General features: G+C 34.3%; 1 protein-coding gene across 1 annotated transcript; it reads left to right on the forward strand.

Annotated features, from left to right (window-relative positions):
• The first annotated feature begins 16,127 nt into the window (after positions 1-16,127).
• LOC131609230 (oleoyl-acyl carrier protein thioesterase 1, chloroplastic-like) lies at positions 16,128-20,462 on the forward strand. The gene is made up of 7 exons (XM_058880905.1): positions 16,128-16,740; positions 18,054-18,187; positions 18,261-18,374; positions 19,357-19,452; positions 19,589-19,676; positions 19,772-19,840; positions 19,974-20,462. The coding sequence occupies exons 1-7, from the start codon at positions 16,411-16,413 to the stop codon at positions 20,241-20,243; spliced, it is 1,101 nt and encodes a 366-aa protein (XP_058736888.1). The 5' UTR covers positions 16,128-16,410; the 3' UTR covers positions 20,244-20,462.
• The last annotated feature ends 2,849 nt before the right edge of the window (positions 20,463-23,311 follow it).

Consider the following 23,311-nt stretch of genomic DNA (forward strand, 5'->3'; position numbering starts at 1 on the left):
AGGGACCAACGTCGCAATACAACCAGATACTTGGCAAATGTTCTTTCCAACACGGTGTAGATAACACAGGTGATGATAAATGGTACTTCATGCTTTCAACTTCTCTGGGGAAGATGATCATCTTTTCTTATTGAGATGGAAGAACCTTTTTACTGGAGATGGAAAATCTTCGTCACTGGGGATAAAAGACCTTCTTCACTGGGGATAGAAGAGCTTTTCCTATCATAATCTTTGATTCATCCCATGGAGATAGCTGTTGATGTTCCTTCTGTTGTTCACAACTTAAAGGAAAGTTTCGCTTTTATTTTGAAAAAGAGAAGTAAATTCATTTAAAACTTTTTTTTCTTTTTTTATTTCAAAAACGATTAACACAATTAAAGCGTCATTTTGCAAGCTAAAAGAAATTAGAGATTGCAAACAAATGGGCACAAGGCTCAAATTTGTTCAATAGGATGGAAATCAGCTAAAGGCATGATTCCATGGAGTATTTACAAAAGTTGAAAAGAAAGGAAAAGATTTTTAAAATAATAGAATATAGTACAAAAATTAGTGGGAAACAAAAACTAATAATAATTTACTTGTTACCAGTACAGTCTGAATCCCCGGACTTTGCACCTGCAAAAAAAAATATTTAATTCTGTACCAATTGCGTCAGTACTATTTATCTGCAAATAAATCTCAAATAAACAGTGTTTGAAGTGATAAACAGTAATTGGCGTTTGTGTAAGAATAAATTCAACAGCGAGCCAAAATACCGTATAATAAAAATTCTAAAAACCGAGTATTCATAAAATCAGGATATTTATGAAATAAAATCCAAGATTATATGAAACTCCCAATTTTTAGACAAAAGTCTGTTGCCTTCTTTTTTTGAAAAAGATGCGGGCAAATTTTGGGGTATAACAACAAGGATCCCTCGTTATTTAATTACTCTTAGGAAAGAGTCAATGAGACCTGGGATCACACATGTTCAGCATACATAACCAGATTATAATTTTTACATGGTTCTATACAGTAACAATTAACACTTCTGAACCTGATGTTATAGACAAAGTCATAACATTCATAATTGAACAAACAATGCAGAAGATAAATAACACAGTTAATTGTTAACCCAGTTCGGTTCTAACTAACCTACTCTGGGGGCTACCAAGCCAGGAAGAAGTTTCCACTATCAGTAATATTATTTTATATAAACAACCTCTGGTTTACAGATAAACAACCTCTAGTCTACCTAGTCACTACCCAATGCAATCTCTATCTCAGAACTCCATCCAAGATAAGAAAACCTCTGCCCACTCCCTGGTGATACCTAACTGTTACAACCCTGCAACAACTATTTACACAATTAACAATGAACGCATACTTGATATGCTTCACAGCTTCAATCAAGCTTACAATACTCAACTCTTACCTACAGGTTTTGAGTGAGGACAGTCACTTCTCTAACCTACAGGTTTCGAGAAGGACAAGGCAACCATCCCACAACCTGGGCAGTCTACCAATAGAAACCCTAATGACTACATCGTTAAAACCAGGTTTTCTATCTCAAACTAGGTTACAAAAGTTTCCTATTTATAACCTGATCCCAATTGGACTTGGGCTTACAAATCGCAACACTTTGCTGTTACAAATAAGCAGAACATATTCTGCTACAAATAAGGTCTTTTAATCCTGAGTTTCCTAAATTCGAAACTGTTGAATCTTCAATCTTCTGATCTGATTCTTCCTGAATCTTCAATCTTCTGATCTGATTCTTCAATTATTCTTTTGACCTTTAAATATGCGCCACATAGGATTACATAATATTCACATAGAATATTCTATATTTGTTAAGTACAAACTGAATCTTCCTTCCAATTCTGCAGACGCGATGTCATGAGTTGATGTCATGACATTCCATCTAACATCTTGCTTGTACTTGTTTTGTTCTTTATAAACTTGCAAGATTCACATTTTGACCATTTGCTGCTATTATATGTTTTAGCCAAACATTAGACAATAATACAGGACAGACAGAGCATCAACAATCTCTCCCTTTGGCTTGTTTTGGATAAAACTATTCTTGTAACAGTCAGCAGCAATTTAGACAATAAGAACTTGGTCATGTTTGCTTTCAGTAGCAAAATCAGCATATGTATCTCTCCCCCTTTTTAGCCATAATATGACAAAGACCAACAATTCGTCATATATTGCAATTGGATATAACGATTAATCCTGGGAGATACTTGTTGTCTGTGTCTAGAAATACACTCCTAGATCGAGTTCTCAAGAGAACCAAGACTGGATTCTTGCCGTTATTCCTTGTAACTCAGAACACAAATCACAATTTGTGTTCATAACTCAGATCACAAATCACAACAAAAATGATTCCTATACCGAAGGTTGTATATAGTGGAACATCTTTGTTGTTATTGGAGAAAAACCCATGGTAGAGACCATCAACATCCCCAGCCCGTGTTTTTCTTTTTTTGAGATGGTTTTGGTACCGCAACCCATCACAATACCAAACCCAGACTCAACTCACAGGAACGCACACGAACGACATTTCGAGAGAGTTTGATTTCTGCAATTCGCGGAGATGCTATTATATAGAAAATGGAGATTATAGGAAATAACGAAGGTCTTTGGTCTTGTTCAATGGTCAAACGGTTAATTAGGAAACAGTTCCAAAAGCTATTACTCTTTCCAAAGCAGTTTTTGAGTGTTTTTCTGATAGGAGTTATCTTGAATTATCAGTGCATGCATAGTCATTGAATGAACTTTACACTGACCGCTGATGTGTAGATTAGCTTCAATTCAGATTTCCTTGTTTGACTGTGAAGATTCAATGTCTTTAAACATGTCCTGACATTATGTCAGACATTGTCACTTTTCTTTCCTTCAGGCACATAGCCCAAGATTCTGTAAAAGATTAAGACAAAGCATCATTTGGACCAATTAACAGACTCCCTACTTACTCACTAGTCATAGACATAGACTTCTGTTGGTTTTTGGACACCTTGAGACTGTTAGCACACACATACCTCATTAGTGTAGAGAAGGAATAGTGGTTACCAATTTCACATGGTTAACTTGAGCCACTCTAGACAACAATGTTGCTTTTTCAAACTTCTATATATTCCCGATCCTTCTACCAGGGAATATGTGCTTTGTGATGTTGATACCTAAGACACAAGTTCATCTGAACTCAAACAAACTCTTGACTATCCATAGAGATAACGCATCTCTATAGAGGACTTGGAACACAAGAAACGAATTGTGTTCACGACTCAAAATAAGACTCTTTATTCTTTGCCAAACAGTTGTAAAGAATGACCTCAGACTTAACAATGCATGAGCACTACCCTTAAACCCTATGATTGACTCAAATAGACAATCATAACATAGACTCTAAACACTTCTCATATTCGAAAGAAGAACATGAGGGACTCAAACAAGACTCAAACAAAATGAAAAGACTCTATAATCCTGAGCAATTTAAACAACATACCTAGACTTCACCCAAAGTCTTAATCAAGAAATGTTATTTGAGAACAAACTGCACCAGGTGGACTTGTGCATAGGTTGGATCATTCACTTAAATCAGAACAAGTGATACACACCATCAATTCATGTCGTCAGATGATAATGCAAAGAATATTCTTTGCTGGTCTTTGAGAATACTCATGACTTGAGTTATGTTATGAGGATTTTGTGTGACTTTGTTCTTCTTTCTTCAAGATTAGTCTTTAAAATACTTTTCAAATGAAAATAAGTAGAAAAAAATTGTCTTTGTTGATCTTCATACTCTTTTACTCCCCCTGAGATATACAACTTTAGGACATCTTTGATGTTCGTCCTTGAAGTTCCCTTTATTTGGAATTTGCCACAGATTCCAAGTTTAGAAACCTCAGTTTGCTTGCTATACAAGATCCAGATTTCCACATTATATAACTTGGAATAGAAGAAACTATGATTGTATAACCATAAATTGATCTTCAATATACATGTCTGAGTTGTTTTATACAGACTTTGTAAATATCCAGCTCCCATCAAGATATATAACAGAATCAGTATCCCACATCAGAGACTCTTGCCTTCTTCTTTGATGTGTGAAGATAATTGAGAATTCATGGTTGTAAGAACTTCTTCTCAGCATCGCGGTTCTAAACCTAATAGGTACTAAGTCTCCTGTCAAAGTACTTACCAGCTTTTTAGTTAGAATTTGCTGCTCACACTAGGCATTCTGACTGATTACCTCTTCACATTTATACTTTCTGTTCTTGGCAAATACATAAAATAACTGAAGATCTTGAGATGTTGTAACATTAGATGTGACATCATCCTTCATGGTTCTTGGTTAACATCTTTAATGTCAAATTGACAATACTCAGGTTAGTAACAGAATAATCCAATAGTCAGCAATATCCAGACACATCAAGGGATAAAACAGCCAGCATCTCAATAACCTTTTCTTCAGACTTTAATTCTGATTTTGAGATGAAGGATGCCATGGTCTGTGCCTATAGAGGAGATTCCCTCAGCCAGGTTTCTAGAACAGACTCAGTCATAGCATAACACTGAATTAGTCAGATCCATCTGACTTCCTTGATTTCAAATCATACTAACCTTTCTGGATAACAACTAGGGCAGTAAACATTCTTAACCATATTTCACTGTGATAGAGACACAATATTCAGCTCCAACAATTGCTATATGGTTATGAATACTTATCTGGTTTCATTGATCAGAGGAAACTTGCAGATATAGGCTCTTCAAAAGTACAACATAAAGGATTAGAAAGGAATACCTTTATGAGTTTTTCTTAGTGGAACTGAGCACATGTTAATCGTGTCCCGATTAACTTAGCCAGATGTCTCCTCTTCTAGACCAGGAGTAGGTTCTAAACCAATGTTCTCACACTACAATAGTTTAGCACTAGAACATCTGTTCTTCAGCTGGTAGCTGCATACCAGTTCTTAATGTCCCAACATCAGATAGGACATTTGTTCCTCCTTCTAGGAACACTTCAACCTTGAAGATTTCAAGGTACACACTTGCAGATAATTATGAATATCATTGATCAGTTGAAACTCATCACCTCTAATAAACCATATCAGTATGAGTGGACTTGAGAGATTACTCAAGTATCTTTGACACTTTAATTATAGCTGTCAATACTTGCCATACATTCTGTTGAACCTTCATAACCCTAGGGTTTCTCAGAGACTATGCAGCGGAAAAATAGTCATATATCAACAGAATTCACACAATGCTTACTTTAAGTTTTTGTAGTAAGCATGACAACTACAGATTTATTGTTAGTCAACCTTGCACAATGCTTGCTTCTGCACCAAGCAACTGATTAGACCAAACCAAAATCCTGACTTGATGAACTCACAGACAACAGAGGTTACCTTATCAATATCTTCACTCCTGCATGAAGGTTTTGATCAGCTTCTTCTCTATTCATAGATACAAGTTGAATTTGTATTTAAATTCAAGTTCTTCACTCCCGCATGAAGTCCTTGGACTTAGCACTCTTCGTTCCAGCATCACAGCTCTTAGGTCAGGTTGTCTAATCATATAGGTCCATCCTCCACTTCAAGGGACCATACAATATGAACATTCTTTGTTCAAACACTCTTCTGATTTTACCACAACCAGAATTTATCCCTTATGGATCTCATCTAGAAACAGACAGGATGCCTGCTCTGATACCAATTGAAAATTCTGGTATGACAGACTCGGATGTCAATCTTGATGTCAAGACATCTGATCTGTTATTAATGTAGCACCAGCAGAATACAAGGATCCCTAATTATTTAGTTACTCTTAGGAAAGAGTCAATGAGACCTGGGATCACACATGTTCAGGATACATAACCATATTATAATTTTTACATGGTTCTGTACAGCAACAACTAACACTTTTGAACCTAATGTTATACACAAAGTCATAACATTCATAACTAAACAAACAATGCAGAAGATAAATAACACAGTTAATTGTTAACCCAGTTCGGTTCTAACTAACCTACTCTGGGGGCTATCAAGCTAGGAAGAAGATTCCACTATCAATAGTACTATTTTATATAAACAACCTCTGGTTTACAGATAAACAACCTCTGGTTTACCTAGTCACTACCCAATGCAATCTCTATCTCAGAACTCCATCCAAGATAAGAAAACCTCTGTTCACTCCCTGGTGATACCTAACTGTTACAACCCTGCAAAAACTATTTACACAATTAACAATGAACACATACTTGACCTGCTTCACAACTTCAATCAAGCTTACAATACTTAACTCTTACCTACAGGTTTCGAGTGAGGACAATCACTTCTCTAACCTACAGGTTTCGAGAAGGACAAGGCAGCCATCCCAGAACCTGGGTGGTCTACCTATAGAAACCCTAATGACTACATCGTTAAAACCAGTTTTTCTATCTTAAACTAGGTTACAAAAGTTTCATATTTATAACCTGATCCCAAATTGACATGGGCTTACAAATCGCAGCACTTTGCTGTTACAAATAAGCAGAAAATATTCTGCTACAAATAAGGTCTTTTAATCCTAAGTTTCCTAAATTAGAAACTGCTGAATCTTCAATCTTTTGATCTGATTCTTCCTGAATCTTCAATCTTATGATCTGATTCTTCAATTATTCTTTTGAGTTTAAATATGCGCCACATAAGATTACATAATATTCACATAGAATATTCTGTATCTGTTAAGTACAAACCGAATCTTCCTTCCAGTTCTGCAGGCGCGATGTCATGAGTTGATGTCATGAAATTTCATCTAACATCTTGCTTGTACCTATTTTGCTGCTATTATATGTTTTAGCCAAACATTAGACAATAATACAGGACAGACAGAGCATCAACACTATGGGATGTAGAAAAGGAAAAATTGAAAAACTTTCTAGCCCTTCATTGTCAAAGAGTTTGTCTCACTTCCGATACATGGGCGTCTATTCAAAATCTCACATATATGTGTATCACTGCCCACTTCATTGACAATAACTGGACCTTGCAAAATAGGGTTCTATGTTTTGTCCAAGTCATAGGCCACACGACAGATATTATAGCAAACACTATTGATGTGTGTTTGACTGATTGGGGACTTAATCAAATCTTAATTGTCACACTTGATAATGCAGCCTCAAATGATCTTGCAATTAAACATTTGACAAAGAAGCTATTTTCATGTAATCGTTTAGTATTGAATGGAGAGTACATACATATGAGATGTTGTGCTCATATACTAAACCTCATTGTTAAGGAAGATGTAACATCCGAAAATTCTTATTTAATTAATTTAATTAAGTTTTAAACTAATTATTGGAAATTAGCATTTTATCGAATTATGTGGAAAAATTATAAGATGTTAGTTGTTGGGCCATTGGTGAAGTTAGTAATGTGGGGGGTGTTAATGTGAAGGAGCCCATTACTAATTTATTTTATGTTTCATAAAATAAGGGAAATAAGAGAAAGAGAATTAGAACGTAAAAAGAGAAGCTGTGAGAGGGAGAACTGAAGAACGTGAAAGAGAACCAAAGAGGAAGAAGACCCATTCAATAATTTGGCTAAGGTAAGGGGGGACTTATTTGATTAGCATCTATTATCGGGTTAGGGGTTGATAATACTGAATAGATGTAGAATTCGGGTCGATTAAGTCATATGATAGATTTAGGGATTGAGTCAAATTGTATGATGTTTGACCCCTTTGTTTGAATCCATGATGTTTGTGTTGTTATGGTCTCAATTGATGCGTAATTGGTGTATTATGATGTGTATTTCATGTTGTATGTGCATTCCATTTCCTTAAGTTCGTACTGGTATGAATTGAGTGAGTTTGGAATGTGTATAATGCTGTTTTCTATGATTGGGGGTTTCTGAATATCGCCAATTCGCGCCGCGTCCCAGGGTTAGCGCCGCGAAGTGCTTGGCAGAGAGCTAAGGAGTTTTGAGACGCTCAGTTCACGCCACGAACCTATGTTGGCGCCGCGAACCTATGTTGGTGCCGCGTGCTGTTAGTGACAGATCATTTTTGAAAAGTTTAAAGATGTATAACTTTCAAACCGTTGGTCCGTTTGGTGTGCTGTTTCGAGCTAAACGAACCTTATAAAATAATCTATTTGATGATTAATGATGTGATTTGTGATTGAATGATGCATATATATATATATATATATATATATATATACATGGTTGATGATGATGATGATGATGATTATGATGAAATGAGTATTTGATGATGTTACTCATTAGACTTGACGATGGTATAAGTATGTTCATGTATGTTTGTATTCATTCATGTTCATTGATGATGTTGTATCCATGATGATGTGTTGGATCAGTAAAGGGCATGATTCCCATTGTGTGGAATCTGTGCTGGCAGGGCCGTATATTGATGATGCTGGATCGGTCATGGGTTATTCCCATTTGATGATGTTGGTACCACATGCATAGTGTCAGTTCATACATAAGCATACTTTTATAACATGATTGGATGTATTCCAGTGTTATAATTATTAATGATGTGTTGGTTGATTGTTTTGTGATGATAAAACTTGTCTAAATGTCTGCTTATGAAACAATTGGGTGAACGATGCAGCTATGATGTGTTATTGCTTTATAGCCTTATAACATTTGTTAATTATGATGAGACTCACCCTTACATGTTGTCATTTTTAGATTGAGGATAGCGGCTGTTCGACTCGGTGAGGATTAGCTCATGAGTCAGTTATTTAGCTAGTCTCTGGTGTCATGCTCTAATATTTGTAACACTGGGGACGCGATGTTTAGAGTTTATGGTTTATAACTCTGGTTATGTTTTGATGTTTTGAAGGATAAGTTTTATAGATGTTAAAATTAATCCGTATGATTTGATTTCCGTTGTGTTAACATGAAATGTTTTTAATTGATGATGAATGCCTCAGTGAATGAATGACATAACTGAACGATGTTTAATTAATCTTTGAATTGTGGCACCCTTATTTTCATGTACTCTGAATAAACTTATTAATTGCCGCGGGGTTTAGAAAGGGGTGTTACAGAAGGGTTCAAAGATCTTGACAAGTCACTTTTGAGGATCCGAGGTTCAATCAAATATGCCAAGTCTTCTGCCCAAAGGTTTGCAAAATTCAAAGAATGTGTAAAACACTCAAACACCGAGTACAAAGGTCTTGCGTGCCTTGATGTAGAAACAAGGTGGAATTCAACTTATCTAATGTTAGACTCGGTACAAATTCAAATTTGTCACTTTTGTCTTAGATCCTAGGTACAAATTAAAATTTGTCACTTGGTTGATCAATCAAAATTTTGATTCATTAGAGGCAAAAAAGTTAAGAGATTTGTTGGATACCCGCTTGAATGAACTATTCATGGAGTATAGTCATGTGAGGCATGGGTCCCAAAGTGATTCACAGTTGAATCGATTTGACTTAGGTGGTAAGGAAGACCTTTATAGTTACAATCATTTTTTACAGTGCACTGATTCTTCTTCTACGGGTAAGAATGATTTGGAAAAGTATCTGGAAGAGTCTATAGAGAGTCAGTTTACCATTGACTTTGATATTTTTAAATGGTGGAGGGAAAATTCTAATCGCTTTCCAGTCCTTGCAAAGATGGAAAAAGACTTGTTTGCCATACTTATCTCCACTGTAGCATCTAAGTCTACAGTTAGTCTTGGAGGACGAGTGATGGATGAATATCGCAGTTGCCTCACACCTCAAACAATGGAAGCCCTTGTTTGTAGTTACAGTTGCCTTAAAGAAGCGCGTAAATCCTATATCATTGATTAACTTTTAGTTGAGAATTACAAGGATCTTGAGAAATTAGAGGAAGGTAAAATAATCATACATGTTTTAAAATAAATAACCATTTATTAGATTATAACTTGATTAATTATAAGTTATAATTCTTGTTTCTTTTTTTTTCTTTCAGAAATATCTTCTACAAAAGGAGGTAATACTTTTCCGGCTCCCGTTGTTTTCGATGAAGATTGATAACAATATGAAATTCAATATATGATTTAATGATAAATGTTGTTGCAATTTGTTAGATATGGTTTTTGAGACAGTGGCATTTACTTGGTTCATTTCTTTGTTTGAGAAATCAAAATGAGTAATTTAATTGGCAACAAAGTAATTCTGCTTTTGCATTATGTTTCTAGTGACTCAAGCATTTCTGTAACTCTGTAATATGGTGGGAGAATTGACTTTTAAAAATGTTGCGGATACCAAGAGTCGCCACCAACTTTTATTTTATCCAATATATAGAAAGGCTAAAAGAACAGAAAAAAACCTTTTTAAAAGACTTTGAGTTCGGGGGGTAAGTTATACAAAGGGAAGGTGTAAGCACCCTTTGTATCCATGGTTATCCATGTGCTCTTAATTGCTTAACTCACTTTTATTTTTCAAAATGTTTGAAGTGTAGTGTGTGAATAGTAAAAACTTTGTTAAGGACTTTAGCTTGTAAATAAGTGTAGCCTTGTTTTTGAAAGTATTTGAAAATGAGTGGGCAAAAGAGTTTTGAATTTGAAAACAGTAAGCAATCAGGAGCACCTACCCTAAGTTAGAAAAATTGTTCTTTTAGCTTTTCGGTTTGAAAAGGCTATCCATACCATGAGAGGGTAGGAAGTCCTTTCATTGGATGTTAAGGGTCAACGAGAAATTATCGTTCGCCATAAAACTATCCCTACCATATAGAGGGTAGGTAGTCTTGGGGAAGGATAAAATAGTCATTTAATCTTTAGGCAACCGACGAGGATACCTTAGCAATTGGGACAATCATCATTATCGAGGCAACATCGAGGGACAAGATCATTTACTGTTAAGGTAACTTCGAAGGGACTATGATCTTATGATGATGAACTGAGAGTAACATTTGTTTTGCTTAGGTATCCTCGTATTTGAGGGACTTGACTATTTTAGAATCGTAATTAAAAGGCAACAGACAACAGACAACAAGAAGGGTTACCCTAAATGTGTGTGTGTGGCACAATCATGTGGTTCAATTCGAATATTTATCTTATAATTAGTGGTCTAATTCATTTTAACAAGGCTTGCACTCCCTAAGATTACTAACCACCCAATTAAAATAAAGGCAGAATTAAAAGTTCCTACGCTATTACAATAAACACCTGTAGGGCAGAAAAATAAAGGCAAGAAAGTAAAGGCGGAAATTAAAAACCTAAATCTATTACAATAAACACCTGCAGATGAATAGAGGCAAAATAATAGAAACCCCTAGCTATTACAAGGCTTTGGGACAGTTACAATATAGAGGAAGAATTGGGTGCGAAAATAAAAGCAGGATAAAATTAAAAGGAGAGCGAAAAGGCAACAAAAAGGTTTTTTTGAAAACAAGGCTAACAAACCTAAAATTAAATTAATTAGCCTAAAAATAAATTAATTAGCCTAAAATAATTATTAGCCTAAAAATAATTATTAGCCTAAAAATAACTTAATTATCCTAAAATAATTATTAGCCTAAAAATAATTATTAGCCTAAAAATAAATTAATTAGCCTAAAAATAATTATTAGTCTAAAAATAAAACCCTAACCCTAATTCATGAAAATGGACAACATCTCCCTAAGGGAGAAAATTTAAGGTTTTAATTTGTAATTAAATATTAATAATAAAAGATGGTTAATTAAAGGAAAAGAAAAAAAGGAAGAAAATAGAACCAAAAGGAAGAGGCTGAGATTTGATGTGGCAAGGGTGCATTATGGGAAAGTGGCCAACAAAGTGTTTGGCCAAAACAGAGTTAATGGCCAAAGGAAGTACCTGCAAAAAAGGTAGTAATAATAATGTTAATAATAAGAATAATAATATTAATAGTATAATTATAATAATAGTATAAGATAAAAAAAGAATTGGGGTTTAGAAAATTAAATTATGGCCAAAATTACTTATAACCTTGATTTGGCCAAAACCAAAAGGTTTTTGGTCAAATACGAATAACCTTGATTTGGCCAAAAGCCAAAAAGGTTTTTGGCCAGAAAAACACTTGGATACTCCTTGAGGTCAAGGGATAAAGCTCTTTCTAGTTGGTCAATCCATAGGAAACCTGTTCATAAACCAATGCAATGTTACAATTAAGAAAACAAATGGAAAAATAGAAAAGTGATCTAAATAAAATCAAAAAAATATAAAAACCTGATTATAAATCAAATAAAATAAGATAACGAAGCTACAAATTTTTTGATATTTTTTTGAAAATATGAAAATAGAAATTAAATCAAAAAAAATAGAAAAACGAGGAATTTACGATTTTGAGCGTCAAAATTTTTTAGAATTCTATTCTAAGGGTGTATTGTTCCTCGATTTTTTTCTGAACTTCTTGAAAAAATTCGGATCAAATCGAAACAATAGTTTCAGAATTCGGCTGATAGGCTGGAAAATTTACCACTCTGTTGCAACCGAAATTAGAGTGATAGAAGATTATTCGTAACGGTAAAAAACGAAGGTAAAAGTTTTTTGTGGATGGGTGTAAAATTATGAGAGTTGTTGATTGTTAGTGTATGGGAACAGAGAATTTGGTAGAGGTGAATGGTTGGTGAATGGTTAAAAATAAGGGTTGTTAGTTATTTATAAGAAAATATTAGGTTAAAAGGAAAATGGGCTTGGACCTCACTAAGAGCTTAATTTATTTTATTTTCCTTATTATGAATTATTTAAATGAATAAATCAAAACAATTGAAATAAAATAATTTAAGGCGTGATTGGATTAAAACTGTGGCCCAATAATGAATTTGCTCAATTTGGACTTTATGCACCGACTCAAAATTTCCCAACTTTCACCAGCCATAATTTTCTCAATTTTTATTATTTGAGAATAATTTTGAATTTGTGGGGAAGCTTAGGATGTCCTCTTCAATTATTTTCGCACTTGAATATTTTTGTCTTTAAAAATGAGAGGGCAAATTTTGGGGTATGACAAACTCAAGCATGTTACTGTCTTAAAATATACTCTCAATTTAGTTGTTATAACAAACACTATTGATTTGGTGAAGTTGTACTTTATTTTAGTTGTTAGGAATGTAATAATGTGCTTGGAGCAACCATAGATTATGAAGTTGTTTTCTTTTGTTTTGAATTAGATTATGATGGACTGTGTTTTCTCTCTGACTTAGGAAATTTTCAGTAGAGAAAGGCTTGTGGCTGACGAGAGGCTGCAAAGATGCATCCACCTTCTCAAATTCATTTGTGTCAGGATACTTGGAATCATTACAAACTTCTCTTTTAGAATGCATCAACTTGGATGACCGCTTCTTTCAAAATTCTAAACATGGTTGAAGAGATATTGTTTTTATTGTTAAGAGGAAAAATTCATTAACGTGATTCTGTAGATGATTGATTTAATTAGCTATGCATTGTTCATATTCATTTGCTATTAAGTTATCACCAAAGAGAAAGGTCATTGTTAATACAGGGGCGGAGCCAGGATTAAAATCTAGGGTTTTCCGAAAATGAAAATAAAATATATAAAAAAAAGTACAAAAAAATTCTAGTCTAATCGTAAATGCATTCTTCTCTTGTTCATTTCTTGAAAACACTTGATGATATCCATATCATTAATTGTATTAAACACCTCTTTCTCCACAAATATCACTAAGCAATCATTTAGTCATGGATTAGCCATTCTACTTCTCAACTAATTCTTAACATATTTCATCCCCGAGAATACTTGCTCAACACTTGCAGTGACCACCGGTAAGGACAAAACTAGTTTGATAAGTGTGTGTGGTTATAATTAAAATCTAATAATTAATGATGATTTAGAGTTCACGATTGATTGACAATATTATAAATATTAATTATATGGTTAGTTCATACAAATTAAATTTATACAAAAAATAAAGTTTATGCAAAAAAGGTTGAAGTGGTTAGAAGAAAAAAGTTCATTCTGTGTTTTCATTTGTGCCGATTAAAAACAAATTATTTCATTTTATTTATAGTTAAAGTTTTAGTTGAAAAATGAGATTAAAAGATAAGAAAATGATAATTAATTTAAGTTTTTTTATTGAGATATAAGAAAAAAAATTTATAATGAAATAGACTAGCACTTAGTAACACCTGACATTAAAATTCCTAATAAATATGAAGGAAAAAAATTAAGGATTTATTTGAGTAGGAGAAGAATAATAAATACTCAGACAAAGTAAAGAGGTGAAGGTAAAAAATTAAAGTGTAATAAAAAAAGAACAGAATATGCATAATCTGTCTGTTACAAGTTTCGAACTCAGAACCTCTTGTATAAAACTACCAAAAGCTTTTACCATGTGGGCAAATTTGTATACATTTAAGGTATTCCATGGAATACCCTATACCCCCTTGGATCCGCCCCTGGTTAATAAATTGTAGAAGTGCCTCAAATTTTGAAATAGTGACCACTTTCACATTTCATAATATGTGTTGCAGATCTTGTTTTTGGTTTATGAGATTCACATCTCTCAGAAAATTGTTACATGGAGTTTGTTGAGTTAGCACTTTCTTGCATTGTTAAACTGTTGCCTATTGTAAATTTGGAACCCTTAAATATCATCAAAGATGAATCAAAGTTGAAAAAGTTCATATTTTTGTTTGAAAAAGGAACTATTTCAATGAAGACTAGTTTGTGTCTTGTTATAGATTACTCAACAATAGCATCACAGACAGAAGAGGTTTGTGAAATACTAGGAAACTCACATAAACTAGATCATGAAATTGTTCAAGTTGTTGTTAACAAGAGTTCTGATAATCTTTCTGAGGCTGCAGTTAAGGCCTTATCAGCATTATGTTCATTGTAATCAAACAAAGAGAGTTTAGTGAAAGGAGGAGCAATAGATGGAATCATAAGATACATTTCAAGATGTGATACTGCAAGACACAAGAGATTCTTAATCAAAATATCGCCAAAATATGTCATAATTGAAGATATCATTATTAATATAAACGATTTTAAAATATGATTTTTTTTGTCGTAAAAATTAGGCCTTAAAAATCAATTTTAAAAAATAAGCGATTTTTATCAAGTTTTTAAAAAAAATTCAGATTTTGTCAACAAAAAAAAAAACCAGATTTTAAAACAATTTTTTTTTAATCCAAATTATAAATAACCGGTTTAAAACTAATTTTTTCAAAAACCAAAATAAGTTTCTAAACATTAACACTTTTTGAGCATTTAAGTGATATACAATTGAAAATGGACATTGATAAGAATCAACGATCATAGTATGAATATGATTATTGTACAACCTACATAAGTTCTTCATTTCTCTACAAATGGAGTGTTACTTGTTTCACCATAATGTTTGGTGAAGATCGTCTTAGTGTTTGGTGGTTGTGAAAAAAAGTTCTTTGAGTTGTGATGATTCAAAGTCTACCATATTATTTGGTGTTTGTTGTGTAAACAAGGAGATTGTGTGCTTTCTTGGTTGGAGATATATGTTCTTTAGAGTGCTTGATGTAAGACTTGTAAATAGCATTTGATCATTGTGAAAAATCTTCTAAGGAGATAGAGGAGCTAGATGTACCCTTAAGTTGACAAGGAGAACCAGGTTAAATATCTGTGTCATTTTACATTTAACACTTTATTTTCCCGCACGTAACTTAGTATAATTTATGAACAAGTTCAACAATCATAAACTTGGTTCCGACAAAATTATAATTTTAGAAATTAGCGCATAAACTCAAAAAAATCTAACAACCTAATTCACCACCTCTTAAATTGCATCTAATACCTATAATATCGCCCAAATATCAATTGAAGTAAGCTCAATTATGATAATACTTACATTTTTAAGGTGAAGAAAATCAATCAACGTGTAAATTAACTAACAATTTATGAATTTTTCATTCTTTCAAAACTACTAAAGAATTTAAACTTTTATTAACTGATAATATCTCTAGGATTTCATTGCTTAAACTTATTAGAATTTCTTCTTACTTTAATATTTTCTCTGGCGTACTAAAGAAAACTCTAAAATATTACTTTAAATTTCTATATTCAATATATTAAAAATTAAAATTGTCAACATTGACAACAACACTTGGTTGAGTTGATTTGATTATAAGAGCGGTAGGTGCATTAAAAACGTACTACAAATAATAAATCTTCCTCGAGCATAACGAAAAGAACTAAAAATTCAGAAAACATGTATGCAAACGTTGAAACGAAAAGGGCAAAATCGTAATTAAAAAATAACCCAGAGTGTTGAACACGTGCCACCATCCTTCTTTCACTGTTCCTTTCCCATCCCTATCTATTTCAATTCAACCAAACACACACACACAACACAACATCCTCGTTAAATTCGAACCCACTCGTTGGACTTTGCTTCTATTCAAATTTCATCTTCTTCTTCATTCCCATTAACTAGTTAACACCGACCCAGATTTCAATTTTTTCTTCATTTTTTTAATTGATAAAAAATGTTGAAGCTTTCGTGTAATGGGGTGGACCGGGTTCAGCTCACGGCTCAATGCGGGTTCATGGGTCGGCCCACTTCGTTTTTCTCCGGCCGGGTTTCAGTTGCGGGGTTCCGGTCAACGAAGGCGTGTCCGGTTTATGCTGTGGCGACGGCCAAGGACGGTGCGGTGGTGAACCGGGTTGAACCGGAAAATGGGAGTTTAGAGGATAGGTTGAGGCTTGGGAGCTTGACTGAGGATGGGTTCTCGTATAAAGAGAAGTTTATTGTTAGGAGCTATGAAGTTGGAATCAATAAGACCGCTACTGTTGAAACCATTGCTAATCTCTTGCAGGTTTTTTTTTTTTTTTTGAAATTTGATTTTGAAATTGTAAATTTTGTTTCTTGATCTGAGTTATTGATCTGATTAATTGTGAGTGGTAGGTGAAAGTTTGAGACTTTTTTGATTGGGGTGGGGTTTTAGGCTTCTGGGTTTTCTGAATTCTGATCCATGTTCAATTTGTGGCAGTGTTTGATTACAAATTGGATTTTTTTATTTTTTCAATTTTTTTTCATCAAAGTGCAAAAATTGAACATGTTTGGCATTTGGACTATCTTTGGATTGATGGAATTGGATGGAGCGGAGTGGTAGGAGATGGAATGGAGTGGTTATCCATTGTTTGGATCAATGAAATTGGATGGAGCGGAACGTTATGAGATGGAATGGAGTGGTGTTCCATTGTTTGGATCATTTAAAGTCGGATGGAGTTGAGTGGTATGGATTTCATTCCATCACTTACCGTTATATTTCTTTCCCTCTAATTTCGGTTAAATTTGTCCTGTCATAAAATTTCCAAACGATGAAATGGAATCTTCATTCCGCTATGCTCCATTCTGCTACATTCCACTCTGCTCAGCTCATTTCCATTCTGCTCCGTTTATGTTATGGTATTCAAACACCATGCAGTGGAGATAGTTTAGGAACAATGTGGCATCGTGATATGCTATGATTTGATTGAATACATGTGTAAATATTTTTTTGCTGCATAGAGATTAATCTTGTTTTATATAGTTGTGGTTTTCTATGCTATTTTCTGCCAATTGTATTTGTGCAGATTTTCTTGGCACTGATCTTCATGCTTGCAGGATGAAATATTGGAAAATTGTGCTTTTATCTTTCTTCTTTCCCGATTTCTTGGAAGTTTCACAACTATTTCTTCAATTCATTTAAACCAACCGACCATATACAAAGAAATAGAGTTAACTTTATTGTTTTTATGAAGTGTTTATTTCCTTGTACGTAGGAGTATTAATCAAGTCATCATAAGATAAATATAAATATATATGTAAGGTCAATTATCGAATAATGTCTGCTCTGTATCGAGCTATATATTGCAGACCTATCTATTCCTTTCTGGACTGAGTATGGTAGTCTTGATAGACACGTTAGAACTTGACAAAAACATGTTGAACACCCGAAAAAACAGAACAAACAAGTTTTGTTTTATTTTTGGTGCATATTATAGGAAAAAAAAGACGGTACATTTTGGTTTAAAAGGCGAAACCAGAGAAATTCAAATGGAACATGCTGGGCCAAATTCTATTTATGTGTTATCGTATTCTACAAAATTTCAATTTTGAGATGTATGGTAACATTTTTTGTTGCAGGAGGTTGGATGTAATCATGCTCAGAGTGTTGGATTTTCAACCGATGGTTTTGCAACAACCCCTACCATGAGAAAATTGCATCTTATATGGGTCACTGCCCGCATGCACATTGAAGTCTACAAATACCCTGCTTGGTGAGTTTTGTTCTTTACAATACTCAATTGATCGACTCTGAGTTGAAAAATCTAACTTGCATGATTCCTACAGGAGTGATGTTGTTGAGATAGAGACATGGTGTCAAGCGGAAGGGCGGGCTGGAACAAGGCGTGATTTTATTATTAAAGACTACACAACCAATCAAGTCATTGGAAGAGCAACAAGGTATACTTTTAGCTTTCAAATTAGGATAGCCATTGTACAAGTTTGTTGTTGTTGTAATAATTAGATGGTCAACATTAGTACTTCTTCTGGATCGTTTACTAAAGTATCCTAAATGATAGTAATTGGTGCAGCTGTTAGGTGAATTGAGATACATAAATAAGGGTATATTACTAAATTAGTGGGGGAAAAAATAAGTTAATCCTTCACCGTTAATCTAAAATGTGACACAAATATGAGACCGAAGAATTGTACTAAAGGGTGTTACTGTTGAGCTTTTCTGGTATGGCACCTTTGAGTTCAATGATGGCATAATTATTGATATTCTTAGAATGTGTGGGTTGGGGCTAACTCGTCCCTATAATACTGACTTGTGACTTGTAAGCCGAGGATTGTCCCACTTATAAATACAACACTAGCCATATCTCTAACATATGTCTAAACAGCGTGGGGCTAAATCCACCAATTCAAACCCAACACCTGAAGGTGTTGAAGGATGCCCTCACGCTCAGGCCTCAATGAGTCCGAAGCGTGGACGATGCGTGAAGCCCAACGTGTCATATTGCTAAGCAATGTGGGACTAAATTCACCTCTTCGAACCTAACACCATGAAGGTGTTGGAGGCTGCAATGAAGGCAAGGCAAAAATCCGCAATTTAGGCGACTAGGGGGAAACCGCAATGAAGGCGGAAATTCCAACAGATATTAATTGTTAACAATTGGTAGAATATCCCTTCTTTGTGTTGAATGATATCTGATAACCTTTTGCTTTCCAAGAAACTTACTTTTCATGATTTTACAAATCAAGATGCATTAACAATTAATTGATTCACATAGTTTTGATATGAGTAAGTTATATTAATTAATTGGTGCATTTTTAAATTTTGATATGAGTAAATTGTGTTGTATGCTGTGCTCTCTGATGCAGTCTTTTCTTTTAGACACTTTCATGAAGATGACTGACTATCTACTTTTAATTGTTTCAGCAAGTGGCTAATGATGAATCAGGATACCAGGCGACTTCAAAAAATTTCTGACGAACTTCGAGACGAGTATTTGGTTTTTTGTCCTCGGGAACTAAGGTGTGTACTTTCCTTTACCATTTTTCTGCTTGTTGACAATGAATTATAGGAATGTATGTGTTGTTGGGAAGTTAGGCTTCAAAGAAAATATTGTAACTATTGTCCCTCTTTTCTTCATTCTTTTCTGTGATTTTAGGTTGGCAATTCCTGAACCGGATAGTAATTGTTTAAAGAAAATTCCGAAATTGGTAGATCCTGCTCAGAGTTCCAGTCTCGGTCTTGTGGTATGATCACTGCACTGGCTCGAAGAATCTTCTTCCTTTTTCTATTCAGCACATTTTAGAGTCTGGCCTACTCACATTGTTTTTCAATATTGCAGCCTAGAAGAGCCGATCTCGACATGAATCAGCACGTTAACAACGTGACCTATATTGGATGGGTGCTTGAGGTTGTTAGATTCTCTCTTTAACATATTAGAAATTTGATTATTCGATGAATCTAAAAAAATAAACTTTTTCTTATAATAATGATCGGATATGATATTTGTGAATATAGCTAACAAAGTGTGTTAACTTTGACAGAGTGTGCCTCAAGAAATCATCGATACTCATGAGTTGCAGAGTATTACGTTGGACTACAGACGAGAATGCCAACGAAACGACATTGTTGATTCGCTAACAAGTGCAGAAACAACCGAGGATGTTCCGGAACTCAAAGGTACAAATGGATCTGCCAAAGCAAATGATGACAAACAAGAACACCAACAGTTTCTTCATCTTCTTAGATTGTCCACCGACGGACTTGAAATAAACCGAGGAAGAACAGAATGGAGAAAAAAAGCTCCAAGATAAGGAAGGATCTGCCAATTTTATTTCTTGAGTGAAGTTTTCTTAAACATTGAATCAGTTTGAATAGATTTCTCAACTAGTATTTATAAATAAATCAAAATTAAAAGAGTATTGTAATAGTTATGAGCTTCTTCTGTTTGTTGTTTAAACAATAGTGTTTCTTGTGTTACTTGAGATTAGTGTTTACATTTGATTTTCATTAATTTATTTTTAAACATCTAATAGCTTGTAATGATTTTCTCTTAGGTGAAGAATTATAAACTTCAACTAAGAAATTCTGTCTTAAGTTTGAAACTAGTCTAAATTATATCAATACACTAAAACTGCTAATATTTGTATATCTGTACCATTGCACCCCCAAATCACGCGTCTGGTCTCCAATCTCAACGGCGAAACCACCCCCGAATCATGCGTCTGGTCTCCAATCTCACCGTCGGTTTCGCCGTTGTGTTCAATTTTCTGTCATAGTTTCAGCTCTGCACTCAGTTTTTATTCACCATTTACAGAAGTGCATTTTTCTGTTCAAACAACCCCTGTTTCAACTTGTTCGTGCAACTTTTTCCTTGGATAATCATGGTTGGTTCTGGTGACTCATCTGGATTGAAGAAATTTTCACCAACTATATCTCCTCTCCAATCTCAACAGAAAAGCTCACTGGATCCAATTATGATAGTTTGGCCGGTGATATAGAATTATGCGTCCATGGTCAAGGCTACAAGGATTACCTGACCACAAAATCTGACACAATGGCTGCCACTGAAAAGTCGAAATGGGAACAAATCGATGCTCTACTATGTAGCGTAATCAAGTCCACCCATCATCATGATATCAACCGATATTTCGTCCCCATATCACATGTGAATCAATTTCAATGCAGATGAAACAACCGTACACGAATGACATTCAATGTTTTTATGGACTGTGTCACAAATTGTTGAATATTATTGCTTCGAAAAAGATTTAGGGATCTATGTCAACATATATTGGTCAAGTTTATAGCGCACTCCATGATATCAACGAGCACCTACCTGAGCACCTACCTGAGCACCTACCTCCTGTTAAATATGCACCTCAGTTGAACAAGAGAAGTCATGTGAACTACGTGGCACCCTCCTCATGCTTATTGATTTGCATGGTTTGTCTCAGAAATACTCTGCCATTCGTGATTAGATTTAGAGTTCTGTTACTGTACCAAATATGTCTGTTGTATCTATTATCCTTCTTCGACTACCTGAAAAACAACCAATTAAGCCTATTGGCTAGTCTAAAAAAAGAAGTGGATGCCTATGACGCCTTGTCTGACTTAGCTGCCAAGGTGACTAGCCTACAAAAGTCTTTGAATGATAAAGAGAGTTCCTTAGAGAAGGAAAAGTCCGCCAATTAGGAGTTTTCTTCTCGGATTACTGCAGCCGTGGAGGCTTTGGAGAAAGGGAGGGAATCTCATAAGGAACAAGTGAAAGAGCTGAAGAAGGAATATGATGACGTCATTGACGAAGGTTTCAAGAGAGTCTTCGATGCCTTATGGAATGCCTACTATCAAGCTGAGATACTTTGTCCGAAAATTTGCATTCATCGAGAAAAGATGAACCCGCTGAAGAATATTATTGATGGAGAAATCGTGAGTGACCAAGAGGAGACTAAAGAGGACGGGGAGCCCTAGGAAGAGAAAGAATAGTTCTATAGTCTTTGATGCTAATTTATTTCTTTATTATTAAATAAATCATTGACCATAGTAAAAAAATACTCTTGACTTCTTTCTTTTAACGATTTTGGGTTTAAATGGTGAAAACTATTACTAACATTTTTTAGTGTTTAACATTCTTAATCAGTTTCTCCCTGCAAACACACTATTAAGGTTTTTTCCCAATTTGTTGCCGTTGCTTTGTACAAAGGGTATCAAAATTCTACGAATGCGTATGTGTTTACAATATGTACTAAATCCTTTAATTCCTTTTTTTTTCAGCTTTTCAAATTCTTTACTTTTACAAAAACAAAATGACACAGATGTATAACAACTTTGCTTCTTTGAAAATCCGTGTTCACCTCTCTCTGTGAATCCATAATCATCTCCCTTTCTCACAAAAATATCTTTTTATCTATATCTGCAAATTCTTTTCTTTTATCTCTCTCACGAGCGTGATATGTACAAGATTTTTGTGTTCACGAAATTTTTATGCTCATAGTGTTATGATTCTTGTGAGAAATTTGAGACAAACCAATTTTAGGGTTCATGAATCTTTACATGAAAATTTTGTTCATATCTTCTAGAAAGTAATTTTGAATTTGGAGCTTGAAAGTAAACTCTTCCAACTTAGAACTTTGTCCTCAAACAAGAGTCGCTCAAACTTAACGAAACAAAAGCAACCTCCAAGAAATCATGAATAAAAAAGTTTGGAAAAACGAAAACAAATACATTGTTCAAATTCAAAAGTACAAACAAAGTAATGCTTACCACTATACTATAACAACACCATGAGCATGAAACAAATTCTAAGCACAAAACACATGTCAGACATTCTAAGACAATACTGACTCAAACATGAATCGCACCTAGCACGCAACTTCATCAATTAATGAAGAACAAAAATATGAGAGACTTGACTCACACCCAACAATCTTGCTAACATTCTGATTAAATTATGCATTCTTCCAAAAAACTCATATTGAAAGCATAAAAGCATAACGCGCACATAGATTTAGGGTGTGCTTACCACTCACAGACCGCACTCAGCAAGTGCATGTCTGTACTGAAACTCAAAAATGCGTCAAAATTTCATGCTTTTCATCCACTTTCACCAACACTACCTATACTACATGAATGCAAAGCTCTTAAAAATTTTAAAAAATGGGTTGCCTCCCAACAAACGCTTATTATACGTTGTTAGCTCGACGCCTTTTTCAAGTAAACGGTCCTTCTTGGGCTTCCTTTTTCTTGGCTAGTCGCTCATTCACCTGAAGTTACTCCCAATCAACACTTGAGCGAATGTTATGCAAAATAAGTATATATACAATATAGACAAATGTACAAAGCTTAAAAAGATAGAAACTATTGTGATGCTTTTAATATCTAA

This window comes from Vicia villosa, linkage group LG6 (genome assembly GCF_029867415.1).
Source record: "Vicia villosa cultivar HV-30 ecotype Madison, WI linkage group LG6, Vvil1.0, whole genome shotgun sequence".
In the NCBI taxonomy this organism is placed as follows: Eukaryota; Viridiplantae; Streptophyta; class Magnoliopsida; order Fabales; family Fabaceae; genus Vicia; species Vicia villosa.